This window comes from Dendrobates tinctorius, unplaced genomic scaffold (assembly GCF_039654945.1).
Source record: "Dendrobates tinctorius isolate UK_male_01 unplaced genomic scaffold, ASM3965494v1 ptg000124l, whole genome shotgun sequence".
Classification (NCBI taxonomy): domain Eukaryota; kingdom Metazoa; phylum Chordata; class Amphibia; order Anura; family Dendrobatidae; genus Dendrobates; species Dendrobates tinctorius.
This window is the reverse complement of record NW_027361792.1, coordinates 6,330,118-6,350,008: the sequence shown is the minus strand read 5'-3', so window position 1 is coordinate 6,350,008 and position 19,891 is coordinate 6,330,118. Positions and strand designations below refer to the sequence as shown.

Here is a 19,891-nt window from a genome sequence, read left to right as displayed (position 1 = left end):
CACCTTACTTACTCCTTCTCCACACCTTACTTACTCCTTCTCCACACCTTACTCCTTCTCCACACCTTACTTACTACTTCTCCACACCTTACTTACTACTTCTCCACACCTTACTTACTACTTCTCCACACCTTACTTACTACTTCTTCACACCTTACTTACTTCTTCTCCACACCTTACTTACTATTTCTCCACACCTTACTTACTCCTTCTCCACACCTTACTTACTCCTTCTCCACACCTTACTTACTACTTCTCCACACCTTACTTACTACTTCTCCACACCTTACTTACTACTTCTCCACACCTTACTTACTACTTCTCCACACCTTACTTACTACTTCTTCACACCTTACTTACTACTTCTCCACACCTTACTTACTACTTCTCCACATCTTACTTACTTCTTCTCCACACCTTACTACTTCTCCACAGCTTACTTACTACTTCTTCACACCTTACTTACTACTTCTCCACACCTTACTTACTCCTTCTCCACACCTTACTTACTATTTCTCCACACCTTACTATTTCTCCACACCTTACTTACTCCTTCTCCACTCCTTACTACCTCCTTCTCCACACCTTACTTACTCCTTCTCCACACCTTACTTACTATTTCTCCACATCTTACTTACTTCTTCTCCACACCTTACTATTTCTCCACACCTTACTTACTCCTTCTCCACTCCTTACTACCTCCTTCTCCACACCTTACTTACTCCTTCTCCACACCTTACTTACTATTTCTCCACATCTTACTTACTCCTTCTCCACTCCTTACTACCTCCTTCTCCACACCTTACTTACTCCTTCTCCACACCTTACTTACTATTTCTCCACATCTTAATTACTTCTTCTCCACACCTTACTACTTCTCCACAGCTTACTTACTACTTCTTCACACCTTACTTACTACTTCTCCACACCTTACTTACTCCTTCTCCACACCTTACTTACTATTTCTCCACACCTTACTATTTCTCCACACCTTACTACCTCCTTCTCCACACCTTACTTACTCCTTCTCCACACCTTACTTACTACTTCTCCACATCTTAATTACTTCTTCTCCACACCTTACTACTTCTCCACACCTTACTTACTACTTCTTCACACCTTACTTACTACTTCTCCACACCTTACTTACTCCTCCACACCTTACTTACTATTTCTCCACACCTTACTATTTCTCCACACCTTACTTACTCCTTCTCCACACCTTACTACCTCCTTCTCCACACCTTACTTACTCCTTCTCCACACCTTATTACTATTTCTCCACATCTTACTTACTATTTCTTCACACCTTAATTACTATTTCTCCACATCTTAATTACTATTTCTCCACATCTTGCTTACTATTTCTCCACATCTTGCTTACTATTTCTCCACACCTTACTTACTATTTCTTCACACCTTAATTACTATTTCTCCACATCTTACTTACTATTTCTCACACCTTACTTACTATTTTTCCACATCTTACTTACTATTTCTCACACCTTACTTACTATTTCTCCTCACCTACCTTACTATTTCTCCACACCTTACTTACTATTTCTCCACATCTTAATATTTCTCCACACCTTATTATTTCTCCACACCTTATTATTTCTCCACACCTTACTTACTATTTCTCCACACCTTACTTACTATTTCTTTACACCTTACTTACTATTTCTCCACACCTTGCTTACTATTTCTCCACACCTTACTTACTATTTCTCCACACCTTACTATTTCTCCACACCTTACTATTTCTCCACATCTTACTTACTATTTATCCACATCTTACTTACTGTTTCTCCACACCTTACTTACTATTTCTCCACATCTTACTATTTCTCCTCACCTAACTTACTATTTCTCCACATCTTATTATTTATCCACACCTTATTATTTCTCCACACCTTGCTTACTATTTCTCCACATCTTACTTACTATTTCTCCACATCTTACTTACTATTTCTTCACACCTTACTTACTGTTTCTCCTCACCTAACTTACTATTTATTCACACCTTACTTACTATATCTCCACATCTTAATATTTCTCCACACCTTATTATTTCTCCACACCTTATTTACTATTTCTCCACACCTTACTATTTCTCCACACCTTGCTTACTAATTCTCCACAACTTAGTTACTATTTATCCACACCTTACTTACTATTTCTCCACACCTTACTTACTATTTCTTTACACATTACTTACTATTTCTTCACACCTTACTATTTCTCTACACCTTGCTTATTAATTCTCCACATCTTACTTACTATTTCTCCACACCTTACTTACTGTTTCTCCACATCTTACTATTTCTCCACACCTTACTTACTGTTTCTCCACATCTTACTATTTCTCCACACCTTACTTACTATTTCTCCACACCTTACTTACTATTTCTCCACATCTTACTTACTATTTCGTCACACCTTACTTACTATTTCTCCACACCTTACTTACTATTTCTCCACATCTTACTTACTATTTTGTCACACCTTACTTACTATTTCTCCACACCTTACTTACTATTTCTCCACATCTTACTTACTATTTCTCCACACCTTGCTTACTATTTCTCCACACCTTACTTACTATTTCTCCTCATCTTACTTACTATTTCTTCATACCCTCTTCCCCAAATGTGCAAATAAATGTCAGGGACCCAAAAACCTTCTGGAACTGATGGTTGCGGGTAGGTTCCTTGAGTTCACAAAAGATTTACTGACTCTCCAAGAAGTCCCAGAGGTCTTCCCTTATTCTGAGAACTTCCAGGAGAGTTGGGATATCTCAAGCCAAGAGAAATGGAATTTGTGCAAGAAAAGTATACTATGGGCATCTTGGATGTGAGCTAACCTTTCGCCAATCATCAGTGGCATAGACATGCTGTTGGCCATGAGTTTAACCTACATGATGTGCCCCAAATTAAGAGTTAAAGGGGTTTCTCATTTTAGGATTTTGGATGCCAAAGAAGCTAGAGAAGACTCATAGAGGTGCACATTCCTTCTTCTACCTCTAATGCCATTTTGGTGGTGGTCCAGTTGGCATTTTCCCTTTCAAGGGGCGTGTACAGGCCCATACTCCATAGCCCACCTGTTTCATTGATCATGTACAGTATGTATGTATGAGTGAATGTGTAGTTGGGGGAAAAAGAGCCCAAAGTCCAAAAAAAAGCCTCCATTCTCCGTGCCAACTGTGTAATAACAGATCTGTCACCGTGATGACTACGTCCTACGAAGACGCCAATAATAATATCGTCAGGATAGGAAGACTGTACTGCGGGACGCCCTGAATAATAATACACCAGAGTCACGAGACATAAAGATAATGGCTAATTATTTTTTCTGACGCTTGATGGATTCCTGTTAACCCTTTACGTCTGTCACGTTGCCCATCATCTTGATAGGAATGTTCTGTAAAATTCCACTGCCCGGGTAATGGATGCGCCAGAGGACAATCCCATCCATGCAGAAAAACAGGTGTGTAGCATTTCTCAGGGAGTTTATTTTTATCGTACCTGCCTAGAAGTTGCAAAATACGGCAGCGTGACACCCAAGTGTGAGAATGAAGTTACTCTTGGCCAGAACGAAAGTGATTTTCTTCTGTCTAGCCCATGAATGCATCAAGTAGCTAACAGCCCAGAGAGTCCATTATCTAGAGCTTTAGCGGTGAGACAGAACTTTATGGACCTTTGAATCGGGCATCGTTCTGACATGACCCAGAAAGTTATTAGAAAGAATGTGAAAGTTTTTGAACATTTTTTTTTTTTTTTTTTTTTTATTTTTAGTGGGAAATTTTGCACTACACAAAAAAATAAGCTCAGGAGATGTGATCTAAACATTTCACTATGGGATTAGTGTATAACATTGGCAAATAAAGGATTAAAACAGACAAAAAAAATAACACCGGGGTTATCATCATTACTGTAATTAAAGACCGATGCAATGACCTCCTTAAAACTAATCCGGATTCTACTGTGTAGTAGCATAGGTCTTACTGTCCTTTTTACTGCCTAGGCAAAAAAATGTAATGTCACCAAACACCTCCCAAAATTTGGGAGACTGTGTCTCTTCCTAAGTGCTGTCCCTTAGAGTCTAAAAAGGGAGCTGCCAGAGGCTTCCGAGACCCTCCTATATGTGGATATACAATCTTTGTCCAATTTATACTTATATCCTTGTCCTACGATCCAAAGTATCTCTGCTCCAGTGTGGACCGAATTACGATCCCATTCACATTTTCTCAATCTCATCCCAATCTCTGTCCAAGTCCTAATTATACCTATTCAAGAATATTATTGTATAGACATTGCTGTTGATACTAATTTTGAGGCTCGTAAGAGACCTTCGGATTAGTCTTAACATCCAGAACCATTGACAATGCGGGGACAACATCAGTAGAATTGAAGGATTGCTAGATAATATGACCTGTCACTTACCATAAATATATATCCTTTAGCTGGCGTAAATGCCGCTGTTCTCCTGAATCCGGCGTTGTTTTTCTTTTCGTCCTGTGCCTCTCCATTCCTGAGATATGGCCCCTTCTTTTGAGAATATACATCTAGGCTTGGTAGCCAACTGGGCGTGATCTTTAAGAAGACGCCCATGAGGTACGCTGACCACGCCCACTCAGCTAGGAAGACTGGATTTATATACAGGGAAGAAGAGGCCATATCTCAGAAATGGAGAAGCACAGGAACAAACGAGATACATCGCCGGATTCGGGAGAACAGCGGCATTTACACCAGGTAGAAAAAAAACAGATATTTATGACAATTGACAGGTCCTCTTGAAGATTAAGCATACCTTCTCTGAGGAATTAACTTTTTCACAGTTTTTACTTGACTAACCTGGGCCTCCTGTTTACTTTTAAGGAAGCAGAAGTGATGTTTCATGTGGTCGGTGAGAGATGAAAACAGCGAAGCAACGGCTTTACAAAGAGAAAATGCACAAACCCCACGTACAATCGAACATAAAATAATCTTTATGGTGAAAACTCGGTTAGAGGAAGCGTTAATCGTGGCTTTACCCATAGAACGATACATAAAATCTGCTCTATGAAACAGGATGCTGCTTTCCTGTGGCAAAATTATCAGTTATAACCACGTGCCGCCGGGCAGAAGTTAACCCTATGAGGCTCCACACACTTATCTATAAACTCTGCTCCAGTCCAGATTGGCCGCTGTGCAGCCACAAGCCCGCCACTAGCCCACCAGTGTGGGGAGGTAAACTCCATGTCATTGATGAGGCTCAATAAGTCGGGAGGGGGGAGAACCTGGCTATAACATACTGTATGGCCACAGTCAGAGTCTGTGTCATTACCACATGCAGAAAATGGCCACCACCTTCTGTTGGCTACAATTCACACAACAGGCAATGTCTTACCAAGAGAGTCTAAATAGTAATGCCCCATATCAGTGCCCTAGCCAGAGACTAAGTGATAGTGCCCCTATCCTAGTGCCCTAGCCAGAGACTAAGTAATAGTGCCCCTATCCTAGTGCCCTAGCCAGAGACTAAGTAATAGTGCCCCTATCCTAGTGCCCTAGCCAGAGACTAAGTAATAGTGCCCCTATCCTAGTGCCCTAGCCAGAGACTAAGTAATAGTGCCGCTATACTAGTGCCCTAGACAGAGACTAAGTAATAGTGCCGCTATACTAGTGCCCTAGACAGAGACTAAGTAATAGTGCCGCTATACTAGTGCCCTAGACAGAGACTAAGTAATAGTGCCCCTATACTAGTGCCCTAGCCAGAGACTAAGTAATAGTGCCGCTATACTAGTGCCCTAGACAGAGACTAAGTAACAGTGCCCCTATCCTAGTTCCCTAGCCAGAGACTAAGTAATAGTGCCCCTATCCTAGTGCCCTAGCCAGAGACTAAGTAATAGTGCCCCTATCCTAGTGCCCTAGACAGAGACTAAGTAATAGTGCCGCTATACTAGTGCCCTAGCCAGAGACTAAGTAATAGTGCCCCTATCCTAGTGCCCTAGCAAGAGACTAAGTAATAGTGCTCCTATACTAGTGCCCTAGCCAGAGACAAAGTAATAGTGCCGCTATACTAGTGCCCTAGACAGAGACTAAGTAATAGTGCCGCTATACTAGTGCCCTAGCCAGAGACTAAGTAATAGTGCCGCTATCCTAGTGCCCTAGCCAGAGACTAAGTAATAGTGCCGCTATACTAGTGCCCTAGACAGAGACTAAGTAATAGTGCCCCTATACTAGTGCCCTAGCCAGAGACTAAGTAATAGTGCCGCTATACTAGTGCCCTAGACAGAGACTAAGTAACAGTGCCCCTATCCTAGTTCCCTAGCCAGAGACTAAGTAATAGTGCCCCTATCCTAGTGCCCTAGCCAGAGACTAAGTAATAGTGCCCCTATCCTAGTGCCCTAGACAGAGACTAAGTAATAGTGCCGCTATACTAGTGCCCTAGCCAGAGACTAAGTAATAGTGCCCCTATCCTAGTGCCCTAGCAAGAGACTAAGTAATAGTGCTCCTATACTAGTGCCCTAGCCAGAGACAAAGTAATAGTGCCCCTATCCTAGTGCCCTAGCCAGAGACTAAGTAATAGTGCCGCTATACTAGTGCCCTAGCCAGAGACTAAGTAATAGTGCCCCTATCCTAGTGCCCTAGCCAGAGACTAAGTAATAATGCCCCTATCCTAGTGCCCTAGACAGAGACTAAGTAACAGTGCCCCTATACTAGTGCCCTAGCCAGAGACTAAGTAAAAGTGCCCCTATCCTAGTGCCCTAGCCAGAGACAAAGTAATAGTGCCCCTATCCTAGTGCCCTAGCCAGAGACTAAGTAATAGTGCTCCTATACTAGTGCCCTAGCCAGAGACAAAGTAATAGTGCCCCTATCCTAGTGCCCTAGCAAGAGACTAAGTCGTAATAGTGCTACTATACTAGTGCCCTAGCCAGAGACTAAGTAATAGTGCTCCTATACTAGTGCCCTAGCCAGAGACAAAGTAATAGTGCCCCTATCCTAGTGCCCTAGCCAGGCTAAGTAATAGTGCCCTTATACTAGTGCCCTAGCCAGAGACTAGATAATAGTACATGTGACGACACAGTATTTAATCTTAATTATCCATACTTCTATTTTCAGTTGGTTAAGAAACATACACTGTTGTCATACGTATCTTAAACGTTGATTTTTGATATGTTGGAATGCCTGCTGTTTGTCTCATATCAGCTCCTACAGCTAATTGTTGGCTATCTTTGCAAGACAGGGATGCAGGGTCATTAACCAATGGATGTTTGATTATATGTTGGTTGACCATTGTGTGGGAACCTGTGGCTTGTCGACTCGCAAAACAGAGGAGTAAAAACTATGAAAATTGATAAAATACTCAAACAATGTGAGTTAATTACATCACATCTTCCTCTTGACCTCTGGATGATGGCTTGAAGGACAACAGTTGTGAACTATATAAGTGTGATATGCCTCTATAACAAGAGATCCAGACAACCAGAGACTCTTTACAAAATGACAGCCAGGAATGCGCTAGAGGATAGCTGCCAGGATAGCTGCTACAGGACAGCTGCCATTACAAGGGACACAGATTTGATATTCTACAGGATGCCAGCATAGGGGACCACGGCTCCAGCTGAAAGAATGCAGATCTGCTCCATTTTCTATCACTCAACCCATGGAAACGTTTGGGGAAGTCAGGATTTGCACCCACCAGTCACCTTAGCCCCATGGATATGTTTGGGAAAGTCAGGATTGGAACCCCCTGGTCACCTGGCTCCAGGGAGATGTTCAGAGAAGCCAGGATGTGACCCTCCAGTCACCCGGCCTTGTACCTCAACGGACTGTCAGTTTCCTAAGTTTGTCGTTACCTCCTCTCTGTCCGTGCCACAGGTGGAGTAGTCGGCCCTGGAAGTTGCAGCTGGTTTTAATCCTGGCGAGTCAGTGAAAGGGTGAGACTTTGTAATTTCCACCATCTTGAGTATTTTGCTGCAACTGTTTTATGTGTTATTTGTCTGTTTTGTGCTTCAATAAAGCATTGCCACACTGTTTTACCCTCATCCTGTGTTGTCTGAGTAGTGTTACGCCCAAGATAAAAGGAGAGGTGGCGTTTGGTGGAATGATCCCTGGTCCATGTGGTCTCGAGCTAGTGGACTAGAGCACCTGCTGACCCCGTGTCTCCACAGTACCCCCATGCTAGTGGCCTAACCAGAGACTAAATAATAGTGCCCCCACATTACTCCTGAAACCAGAGACTAAATAGTGTCCCCATAACAGTGCCTTAGCCTTAGGCTAAATACTAGTCTAAATAATAATGTCCCACCACAAGTGCCCCATTCAGAATATCCCAACCAGAAAAAGCCACTAAATCCCATGTAAAATAGCGCACCCATACATAGTGAGCGACCCAGCGAGAATTCTTCCATATACTCAGGCTCCCGTACCAGATAACACCGCTATAACTATATATCATGCCAAATAGTGCTCCACACACAGTGCCCCTAAGCGTCCCTCTGCAAATGCAGTCTCCCAAATAGTGCCGCCATACACTGCCCCGGTCATGGCTGAGGCCATAGTTGGCACTCTGAATATTTGGCCTTGTCTGTGGTTCCCGCCTGGTGACATGAATGACAGAGGTCAGTGGTAAAGAATCTACTGGCGTCCGCGGGCAAATCATTCAGCAAAGTCATTAATGTCCAGCTGATTATTATTTCTCGCCTCCCCCCCCCAGGAGGACAGGGGGCAGAGGTCTCCCATTGCGATCATGCCGCTGCCCGTGTGATGAGGGAATGATCCTGTTTTTATGTCGCTGGATGTTCTTGTAGTTGGAAAAAGCCAATTAAGAAAAATAAAACACAAAGGAAAAATCCACCTACTAAGGCCGAGGGATGTGTCACATCGCGTTATCCGTGCCCGGAAATGTCACTTTCATGTGCTGGGTGTGGACCACCACCTGTCAGATACCAGACGTGGAGGACATGGCCCTAATGGCAGCGGCGGTGGCACACGGCACCTATAGTCTGAGCAACGGCGAAAAAAGTGATAAAGTATTTTTGGATTTTGTTTTTTTTTTGTTTTTTTTTAAATACATGGTAATTTCATCCCCAAAAAAATAAAAATTCCATTTTTTTGGAGTGGTGTTAGACTAAATCTGTCCAATTGTTGGGGAAAATAAGTACTTAAGAAATAAAAAAATGGTGGCAAATATAAAGTGGTAGCTATATGGGGTGTAGAGGCAGCACATGCCCCCCTAACCCAGAAGTCTGAGAGGCCCGCACAGATGACCCTCTCTAAAATAAGGAGACAACAGCATTGGTGGCGCATTGTCGGCAGGAGAACAAAACCTTAAAGGGTTTTTTTCATCACCAGGGGCCCGATTGTTGGGACCCTCAAGGGTCTGATTGCTGGGACCCTCAGGGGTCTGATTGCTTGGGACCCTCAGGGGTCTGATTGCTGGGACCCTCAGGGGTCTGATTGTTCGTACCCTCATGGGCCTGATTGCTTGGGACCCTCAGGGGTCTGATTGTTGGGACCCTCAAGGGTCTGATTGCTGGGACCCTCAGGGGTCTGATTGCTTGGGACCCTCAGGGGTCTGATTGCTGGGACCCTCAGGGGTCTGATTGTTCGTACCCTCAGGGGTCTGATTGCTTGGGACCCTCAGGGGTCTGATTGCTGGGACCCTCATGGGCCTGATTGCTTGGGACCCTCAGGGGTCTGATTGCTGGGACCCTCATGGGTCTGATTGCTTGGGACCCTCAGGGGTCTGATTGTTGGGACCCTCAAGGGGACTGGTTGCTGGGACCCTCATGGGTCTGATTGCTTGGGACCCTCAGGGGTCTGATTGCTGGGACCCTCATGGGTCTGATTGCTTGGGACCCTCAGGGGTCTGATTGCTTGGGACCCTCAGGGGTCTGATTGTTGGGACCCTCAAGGGTCTGATTGCTGGGACCCTCAGGGGTCTGATTGCTTGGGACCCTCAGGGGTCTGATTGCTGGGACCCTCAGGGGTCTGATTGTTCGTACCCTCAGGGGTCTGATTGCTTGGGACCCTCAGGGGTCTGATTGCTGGGACCCTCATGGGCCTGATTGCTTGGGACCCTCAGGGGTCTGATTGCTGGGACCCTCATGGGTCTGATTGCTTGGGACCCTCAGGGGTCTGATTGCTTGGGACCCTCAGGGGTCTGATTGTTGGGACCCTCAAGGGTCCGATGGCTGCGACCCTCAAGGGTCTGATTGCATTGACCCTCAGGGGACTGGTTTCTGGGACCCTCAGGGGTCTGATTGTTGGGACCCTCAAGGGTTCAATTGTTGGGGCCCTCAGGGGTCTGGTTGCATTGACCCTCAGGGGACTGGTTGCTGGGACCCTCAGGGGTCTGATTGTTGGGACCCTCAAGGGTTCAATTGTTGGGGCCCTCAGGGGTCTGGTTGCATTGACCCTCAGGGGACTGGTTGCTGGGACCCTCCGGGGTCTGATTGCTGGGACCCTCAAGGATCTGATTGTTGGAACCCTCAGAGGTCTGATTGCTGGGACTCTCAGGGTGTTGGGACCCCAAGAGATCTCAAGATTGGGTCTCTGGAACCCCAAGAATGGGGCTCTGCTGCCCCGTATATTCGACCTCCGCTCCATTCACAGTCTGTGGGACTGCTGGAGAAAGCCAAGAGCCGCACTCCAAAGCTCCGATTTTGGGATCCTTGGGGGCAGTGTATAACTTGTGATTTTAGGAATAACCTCTTAAAGGGGGTTTCCTATCAATAGGATTTATCATCTCATTATGACCTGACCTTCGGGATCCCATTTAATTGTCTTTTTTCCACAAGAAAGTAGAGCACAGTCCTATTCACTTCCATGGAAAGAAATGTTGATGAAAGAGACAAGTGTCAAAGAGAACTGTTTATGACTGGTGGCCCCAAAAAGATCAAAATCCCCCCTCCCAAAAAAAAGTAATGGCATATGCTATAGAAGAGCTATAGATGCAAGAAGAAGCTAAAGTTCTCACAAATCCAACAGTGCACCCGCAGGTGAAATGAGGTATTGCACTGTTACTACTGAAATTAGTGGACTGTCCATGTAACAAGCAGACGAGCCGAGACTTCCAGAGGGAGAGGCCAACAAAAAGGGTCTTTAATGGGGGACTCGCGTCAAGCCCTCAGACAATCCCTTTAACTCTCATGGTTACAGATATGGAGTTTGGGCTCCAGCCTAGACCTTTGTATGTCACAGATGGTGTCCCAGTTCTCTCCGGAGCTCGAAAATACCGTTAATATTATGTAAGGGCCAAGATGTAATCCCCTAATCTATTCCTGCCTGTATATACCCGTATCCTGTGCGTCTGGCCTTATATAACACATTATTGTCAGTGCAGATTACTCTCTGGCGGTACGAGCAGTCTCACCGGTCGTTATTTGCCGGAACGATTATTACGTGGCTCGTGTTGATAAGTCGCCGTCTCACTTTCTCTGCTGTCGGGTTACACACTTGTATGTATCGTGCAGTAACTCCGGAGATGAGCGCCGGCCGCTGGGAAAGTCTGAATGATGTCTGAATAATGCGCCGGACGATCGTTTTATTTCTTGGTGATAATTATGAGAAATCCATTAGTCACAATCAATATCTCAGTAGTCACCAAACCTCCATCCACCCTTTACTTTCTCTGCGTGTGGTAAACCCCAAAACCAGACCACACTCCCAAAAATGTTGTGCTGGAAGACGTAAGTATCAGGGCCGCAATGGCTCTAAGTCAGAGATAATGTTACGTATAGAATCAGCTAGACTGCGACACATCAACTGACAGCAGTTGGAAATAAGATCTTAACTAATACTGCCATATAGTGCACAGATACTACTACTATAGAGTGCATACATATACATATAACACTGCCATATAGTGCACAGATACCACTACTATAGAGTGCATACATATAACACTGCCATATAGTGCACAGATACCAATACTATAGAGTGCATACATATACATATAACACTGCCATATAGTGCACAGATACTACTACTACTATAGAGTGCATACATATACATATAATACTGCCATATAGTGCACAGATACTACTACTATAGAGTGTATACATATACATATAACACTGCCATATAGTGCACAGATACTACTACTATAGAGTGTATACATATACATATAACACTGCCATATAGTGCACAGATACTACTGCTATAGAGTGTAAACATATACATATAACACTGCCATATAGTGCACAGATACCACTACTATAGAGTGCATACATATACATATAACACTGCCATATAGTGCACAGATACTACTACTACTATAGAGTGCATACATATACATATAACACTGCCATATAGTGCACAGATACTACTACTATAGAGTGCATACATATACATATAACACTGCCATATAGTGCACAGATACTACTACTATAGAGTGCATACATATACATATAACACTGCCATATAGTGCACAGATACTACTATTATAGAGTGCATACATATACATATAACACTGCCATATAGTGCACAGATACCACTACTATAGAGTGCATACATATGCATATAACACTGCCATATAGTGCACAGATACTACTACTATAGAGTGCATACATATACATATAACACTGCCATATAGTGCACAGATACTACTACTATAGAGTGCATACATATAACACTGCCATATAGTGCACAGATACCAATACTATAGAGTGCATACATATACATATAACACTGCCATATAGTGCACAGATACTACTACTACTATAGAGTGCATACATATACATATAATACTGCCATATAGTGCACAGATACTACTACTATAGAGTGTATACATATACATATAACACTGCCATATAGTGCACAGATACTACTACTATAGAGTGTATACATATACATATAACACTGCCATATAGTGCACAGATACTACTGCTATAGAGTGTAAACATATACATATAACACTGCCATATAGTGCACAGATACCACTACTATAGAGTGCATACATATACATATAACACTGCCATATAGTGCACAGATACTACTACTACTATAGAGTGCATACATATACATATAACACTGCCATATAGTGCACAGATACTACTACTATAGAGTGCATACATATACATATAACACTGCCATATAGTGCACAGATACTACTACTATAGAGTGCATACATATACATATAACACTGCCATATAGTGCACAGATACTACTATTATAGAGTGCATACATATACATATAACACTGCCATATAGTGCACAGATACCACTACTATAGAGTGCATACATATGCATATAACACTGCCATATAGTGCACAGATACTACTACTATAGAGTGCATACATATACATATAACACTGCCATATAGTGCACAGATACCACTACTATAGAGTCCATACATATTCATATAATACTGCCATATAGTGCACAGATACCAATACTATAGAGTGCATACATATTCATATAACACTGCCATATATTGCATAGATACTACTACTATAGAGTGCATACATATACATATAACACTGCCATATAGTGCACAGATACCAATACTATAGAGTGCATACATATTCATATAACACTGCCATATAGTGCACAGATACTACTACTATAGAGTCCATACATATTCATATAATACTGCCTTATAGTGCACAGATACCAATACTATAGAGTGCATACATATTCATATAACACTGCCATATATTACATAGATACTACTACTATAGAGTGCATACATATACATATAACACTGCCATATAGTGCACAGAAACTACTACTATAGAGTGTATACATATGCATATAACACTGCCATATAGTGCATAGATACTACTGCTATAGAGTGTATACATATAACACTGCCATATAGTGCACAGATACTACTACTATAGAGTGCATACATATACATATAACACTGCCATATAGTGCATAGATACTACTACTATAGAGTGCATACATATAACACTGCCATATAGTGCACAGATACTACTACTATAGAATGCACACATATGCATATAACACTGCCATATAGTGCACAGATACTACTTCTATAGAGTGTATACATATACATATAACACTGCCATATAGTGCACAGATACTACTTCTATAGAGTGTATACATATACATATAACACTGCCATATAGTGCACAGATACTACTTCTATAGAGTGTATACATATACATATAACACTGCCATATAGTGCACAGATACTACTTCTATAGAGTGTATACATATACATATAACACTGCCATATAGTGCACAGATACTACTTCTATAGAGTGTATACATATACATATAACACTGCCATATAGTGCACAGATACTACTGCTATAGAGTGTATACATATAACACTGCCATATAGTGCACAGATACTACTGTCATAAATATATGTATAAATGTATCTAATACTGTCATATATATATATATATACACAGTATATGCCTACCATAGAGTGCATATATAGTGCTGCCAGTGCCATAGAGCATATATGTAATGCAGCCTTTATCATGCAAACACTACCATAGAGTGTGTATGTATATAATACTGTACAAGGATTATCATTATAGTAAATACAACACTACCGTGCAGGGCCTAAATAATATCACTATAATACAGAATATTACTGGTAGACAATACTACGGCCCAAATAACAGTACTATACAGTGCTTTAAATCGCATCACCATACAGTGCATAAATAGTGCCGCCATACAGTGTCCAAATAGCTGTAACATAAAATGGTCACATAATACTTCTATATGTAGCTCAATTACGTGTAATATGGGCTATAAGATTGATATCATATATGACCTAACTAGGGCCACCATACTGCGCCCAAACGATTGTGCCATCTAGCCATATGTCATGCTCCATAATACCGCCATAGAATACAGTTCCTAAAGTACAGTACCATACAATGACACATGACATGATATATGCCATAGACAAATTCATACCAGGCCCAAATAATACCACCATATGGTGCACACATAGTGATACCGTTAAAAAACAATATGGAGCCCCCTGCTGGACAGGATGACTTAGAACTTGTAGGAAACGCAAGGCGGCCGTTCACACTGTGCATACGGCTCAGTCCAGTCTCTGACCCCGGCAGGAGCTGCATGGACGACATCTACAGCCGTAATCTCCAACTTGTGATTCGCCATCTGGTGCAAAACTACAACTTCCAGCATGCCCTGACAGGTATGGAAGGAACAGCAAAAGAACACCCTCAGCTCTGCTACATCAGCTCCATTATGAATCCATATCTCCATGACCTCCTTTCATGTCTTTATGGAGCGCAGTAAACGCGCTGCCAAGGTCTGGGCCTGTCTGTGCCATGTGCTTCATCTCTGAGGCCGCGAGCTGACTAGGGGGTGAGGGCCAAGTAATTGATTCCTGAAATTTACCTCTACACATTACAATAGGCGATTGTTCCAGCCAGGCCGCCCCAAACCGTGGGCCCCTAGCAGCACCGCGCTAACCGTGTGCACAAGCAGCCAACGCTGGAACCGTAAGGCGCCATAGTCACTGCAACGTAGCTGGGCTGCAGTACCAGACACCGCCATGGACAAAGGTGGCGCTATTCCTCATGCAACCCCTTTACACCTTGTAGCAAACCCTCAGCTGTGAGAAGCAGCAGCGTAACTACAATAGGCGCAATTGCTATTGCACCCAGGCCCTGAAGCCTAGGGGGCCCCAAAGGTTTCTTTGCCCCATATGGAAAGACTATTACTGTTAAAGCCCTGTGGGGGGGCCCCAATGGAGATTTTGCATCGGGGGCCACAAGCGTCAGGTTACCCCGCGGGTGAGAAATATTGGGGTGAAGCAAACTGAAGTGTTCCGACTCTCCGACAGCAAGCAGAGATCTTGGAAACGTGAAGGAAAGGACAAAGCTAAAGTTGGAAAAGTTTTCAAAAAAAGTTTTGGAGCTGGCGACGTCCTGGGGGCGCCTTCACCCCCTCCTTAATTCTGCGCAATATTTCATGAATGGCTCCAGGAAGCAGAGATGTGGAGGAGATGACAGATAGGACCCAAATGGCCGACCCCGGTGTTGCCCCCCAGCCACTTTTGTTACTTGATCTTGGTTACATTTCAGGCCCCCCGAATAAGACGTTGATTCCTCACATTCCTCAAGAAGGGCCGGGATGGGCATTTGGGGCATTTTATGGGTTTTGCTCTCCGGAACGACGTGGGTCATTTGCTATTTTTCTTTGGGTCATAGACAAGTTCTTTCCCCAAAACAATATAATCCGTCAGTAAATATATATACGGCGCCAGAGCTAGTCAGGAAAAGAAGGAGTCAGTACCGATCCGGACCCGGGAAAGTGGACCGTGGGGGCATTACACAGCGGGCAGTAGGTGGGACACACATACTATTCCCCCTACTCTTCACTGTGGCAGATTGAGAAACGCACTGGAATAACTTTTTTTCCTGTGATTCTGCCACTTTTCTGTCCCACGCCCTATGTAATGAATGTCCTTGTGTACCCTGTACCTTTTTAGGTATGATGATGTATTGCATGCTTGGAGTTGTAGTTGTGCAAAAGCTGGAAATGTCCAAAACGTCCTGGATCCAGCGGGAAAGTCAGAAATTTGGGCTGTGGCCCTACAGTCCCGAGAGGTCAAAACACAGGTTGCAGGTTAATATGATGGTGGAGCAGGGAGCCGTCAGGTCTCTGCTCCACCATTCTGTCTCTGCAGCAGAGCCGGCACAGGAGCAAGAATGCAGGTAAGTGGGAGGAATTGTGGGGGCATCATACTGTGTAGAAACACTAATGGGCTTCACTAGGAGAATATTCCTGTGTGGGCGCCTATAAAGGACTGGACGAGGTCTGATGTAAGGTAACACCCGCCATGGTGCGTGCGCCCCTCTTTCCTAACAGTTGTGGGGTATGTGACATCTTGGAGGCACTGTCCCATTGTGGCACTGTTGGGGGGTCTGGTATTTGACCCCCATAGTAGAATATCTGCCTTAATTTTCCTGGTGACTTCAGATGTAGCAGAGCTGTCTCAGCGCTCTCTCGGAGCACGTGCCTGCGGCTGCGATGCTCTGCAGGCTGCGGCTACACCCACACAATGGCCACAAGTTACAGACAGGAGCTCTAGACTGCTGCTCTCCAGCTGCTGGCGGACTACTACTCCCAGCATTCCCTTATAGTCTACATATATATTGCATTAGTTGCTGTGGGACTACAAGTCACAGCATTGTCTGACAGCACAATTCTATTGTATCCTATGATGAATGAACTACAAGTCAAAGAATAAGTTTGTACAGCAGTAGTGATGCATTGCTACAGGAAAAGCTTGGGGTAGAACTACAAGCATCAGCATGCCCAGACCCCATCTAAGACATAAGTGTCCACAACAGTTGCAGAACTACAACTCTCAGCATGCCTTGACAGTCAGCAGCTTTGTGAATGGTTTTTTGGCTGCATCCTATGAAACTTATGCACAAGTCCCAGCATGAAAAGACATTGTCTAATATCTGTGGCTTTCAGAGCAAACAGCTGAAGAGCAAAAATATGTTGCAGCCTGCTGGGAGTTGTAGTGCTACAAGTCGCAGAACAATAATGCTCCAGCATGCTGAGAGTTGTAGTTGTGCAATAGTTGAAGAGCAGCAGACCAGAGACCATTATCTTGGTGGTTGTCTCTCAGCATGCTGGGACTTGTGGTTCCCCTGAAACAGTAAATCGTGAATCCACAAAAGAATCCGCTGGATGAAACCTAAAAACTCCCAATAAGGCAATGGTGGACCTGGTGTTACTGGCATTGATGGAATAATCTGGGCATCTCAGAACTGGACCTCTGCCTCCAGATAAAGAAGCCAGGAGGCACCGACATATAAGCCCCCCACCCCACAGCCACACTCCATGTCACTGCAGATGTAGCAGAGCTGAGCTTGTCACTTGTAGTACTTTGCTCATGCTTCACGTCATGATAACCTGGTCGGTTTAACTGCTGTCCTATGTAAAGCCGCAAGAAAGGTGTGGGGATAAATGGCACTAAATGACAAACTCAACACTGCTACATCTTACCAGCTCCGTGCTGTTACAAGCAACAAACCCAACTCTGCTTCATCTATTATACCAAGTTACTCAGCACCAGAGCGAGCAAACTCAGCACCAATATATATATAGCAAACGCCGCTTCACTGCATCTCCTAAATGTAGCAGAGCTGGATGTGTTGTAGTACTCTATAACTCCATTATTAGGCATAGTAGTGCTGAGTTTGTTAGATTGGATGCGCTGAAGCTAAGCTTGTCAGCTGTAATACTGTAAAACTTGATCTTACAAACTCAGCTCTGCTACATCTAAGAGAACCAGATCAAAAGAAATCTTACAAACTCAGCTCTACCACTTCCAGAATGCAACTGTCTGTCAAACCCAACTCGACTACTTGTAACCAGCCTGCCTATGCCAGATCCAACCAACTCGGCTCTGCAATGTCTAACAGTGAAATCCTCCTGTCAAACTCCTCTCTACTACATCTAACAAACCCAAGTTATCTAGACAAAATTAAAAAAAAACTCAGCTCCACTATATCTGACCTCTGAGGGGGTCTAATATCTTTTAAAAATCAGATCTCAGAAAGCCAACAATGTGAATCACTGCTCCAGCTAATCTAACTATGCCGGCTCTGCTACATCTCAATATACAATATGTAAAAAACTGATCCCCCCTGCATCTAAACCGGCTCTGCAACAGCCAAAATTGCAAACTTTCCAAAAAAAACAAAAATCAACTTTTTCTGACAAACTCAGCTCAACTACATCAAACAAGTCCGGCTCTGCTACATATAACTTTTTTTTTAGTTGAAACTTTGGAGATGGGTGAAATAATCAGCGGCGTCTTACCTATATGCGCCTGGGACACTCCGATCCAAAAGAATAATCCAAAACAGAAAATCCACAGCGGTTTGGTCATTTTTTTTTCTTTTTTTTGGTGGTGGGGGTTATTCTCCAAAAAAAAAAACCTCTTAAAACGAGTTCCCACAAGAAGCCCCAAATTCAGCCACCGTGCAGCGAAGGAGCTCGTAAGTCTGACGGGCTTATTATTCTGATTCAAAGGAGCTGAAGTTGTGTCATAACTGGGAGGGAAAGAAAAGTCACACCCAGAAGAAGAAAAAAAGCCAAATCGGCCGGGAAAACCCGAGAGTGTGTCCCCGGCCCCGCAGAACAGGGGCACAGGGTCTGCAGTAATCTGACACAGGAAGCGGGTGCCTCTAGGCCCCCAAACCTTTAACCCCGGGAAGGGTTAATGGCAAGCATTCCTCATCTAGTGCCCAGGAGAAAGCAGAACCAGATGGCAGTGGACCGGCACAGGCTCCGCGCCTGCATCTCCCATCACCCCATCCGCTTTTGGAACCATTTTCCCTCCAAAATCAAATAAAATCTTCCCTTTTAGCATCTGGAGACGGGACGTGAGCATCCGTGAGTCCGCACCGGTCCCAACCTACAGGGGGCATCACGATGGCAGAGCGATATCCTGCGGCACCAATGCAAAGTCTCCCAACAGGACCCCGAATTCTCATAGGTCTTTGCACCCCTTCGGTGCCATTGCAACCACTGCACCCACTATACTTAAGCCCGTCTGCGTCACCATCTTGGCCATTTATTTTGCAACCCCATAAAGTGACCAGCGCCATGACAAAGAGTACAATGGGCCAAAGGGCCTTGTGGGTGTTTGCCTCTATGCCCCATGTCTATACACCCTTTTTTGTTGCTGGTTTCACATTTCGAGTTCTGCGACCAGTAGCAATGGTGATGGGCCCAACCAATGCAGGACTCTCGCTCCAAGGACCAGCACGGTTACCTCTGGGTACATAGGTCCTTGTTGCTTTTGGGGGGCTTTTAGAGGTTTTGAATTCAGGATCACAAGCTTTATAAGTTGTACCGCTGGTGTCACAATTGGGGATCTCAAGTCCGGAGGAGTTCCCGCCAATTACAAAGCCTGGC

At 43.9% G+C, this 19,891-nt stretch overlaps 1 protein-coding gene across 2 annotated transcripts in view; it reads right to left on the bottom strand.

The window, feature by feature from the left end:
- CD44 (CD44 molecule (IN blood group)) overlaps positions 1-19,000 on the bottom strand; it is a 51,753-nt gene extending 32,753 nt beyond the window's left edge. Inside the window, exon 1 of one of the 2 annotated variants that reach the window (XM_073541809.1) lies at positions 18,791-19,000. In XM_073541809.1, coding sequence (XP_073397910.1) covers positions 18,791-18,860 — 70 coding nt within the window. In that variant the 5' untranslated portion in view covers positions 18,861-19,000. The remainder of the gene's footprint in view (positions 1-18,790) is intronic. The other variant, XM_073541808.1, reaches the window with a different exon arrangement.
- Between the last annotated feature and the right edge of the window lie 891 nt (positions 19,001-19,891).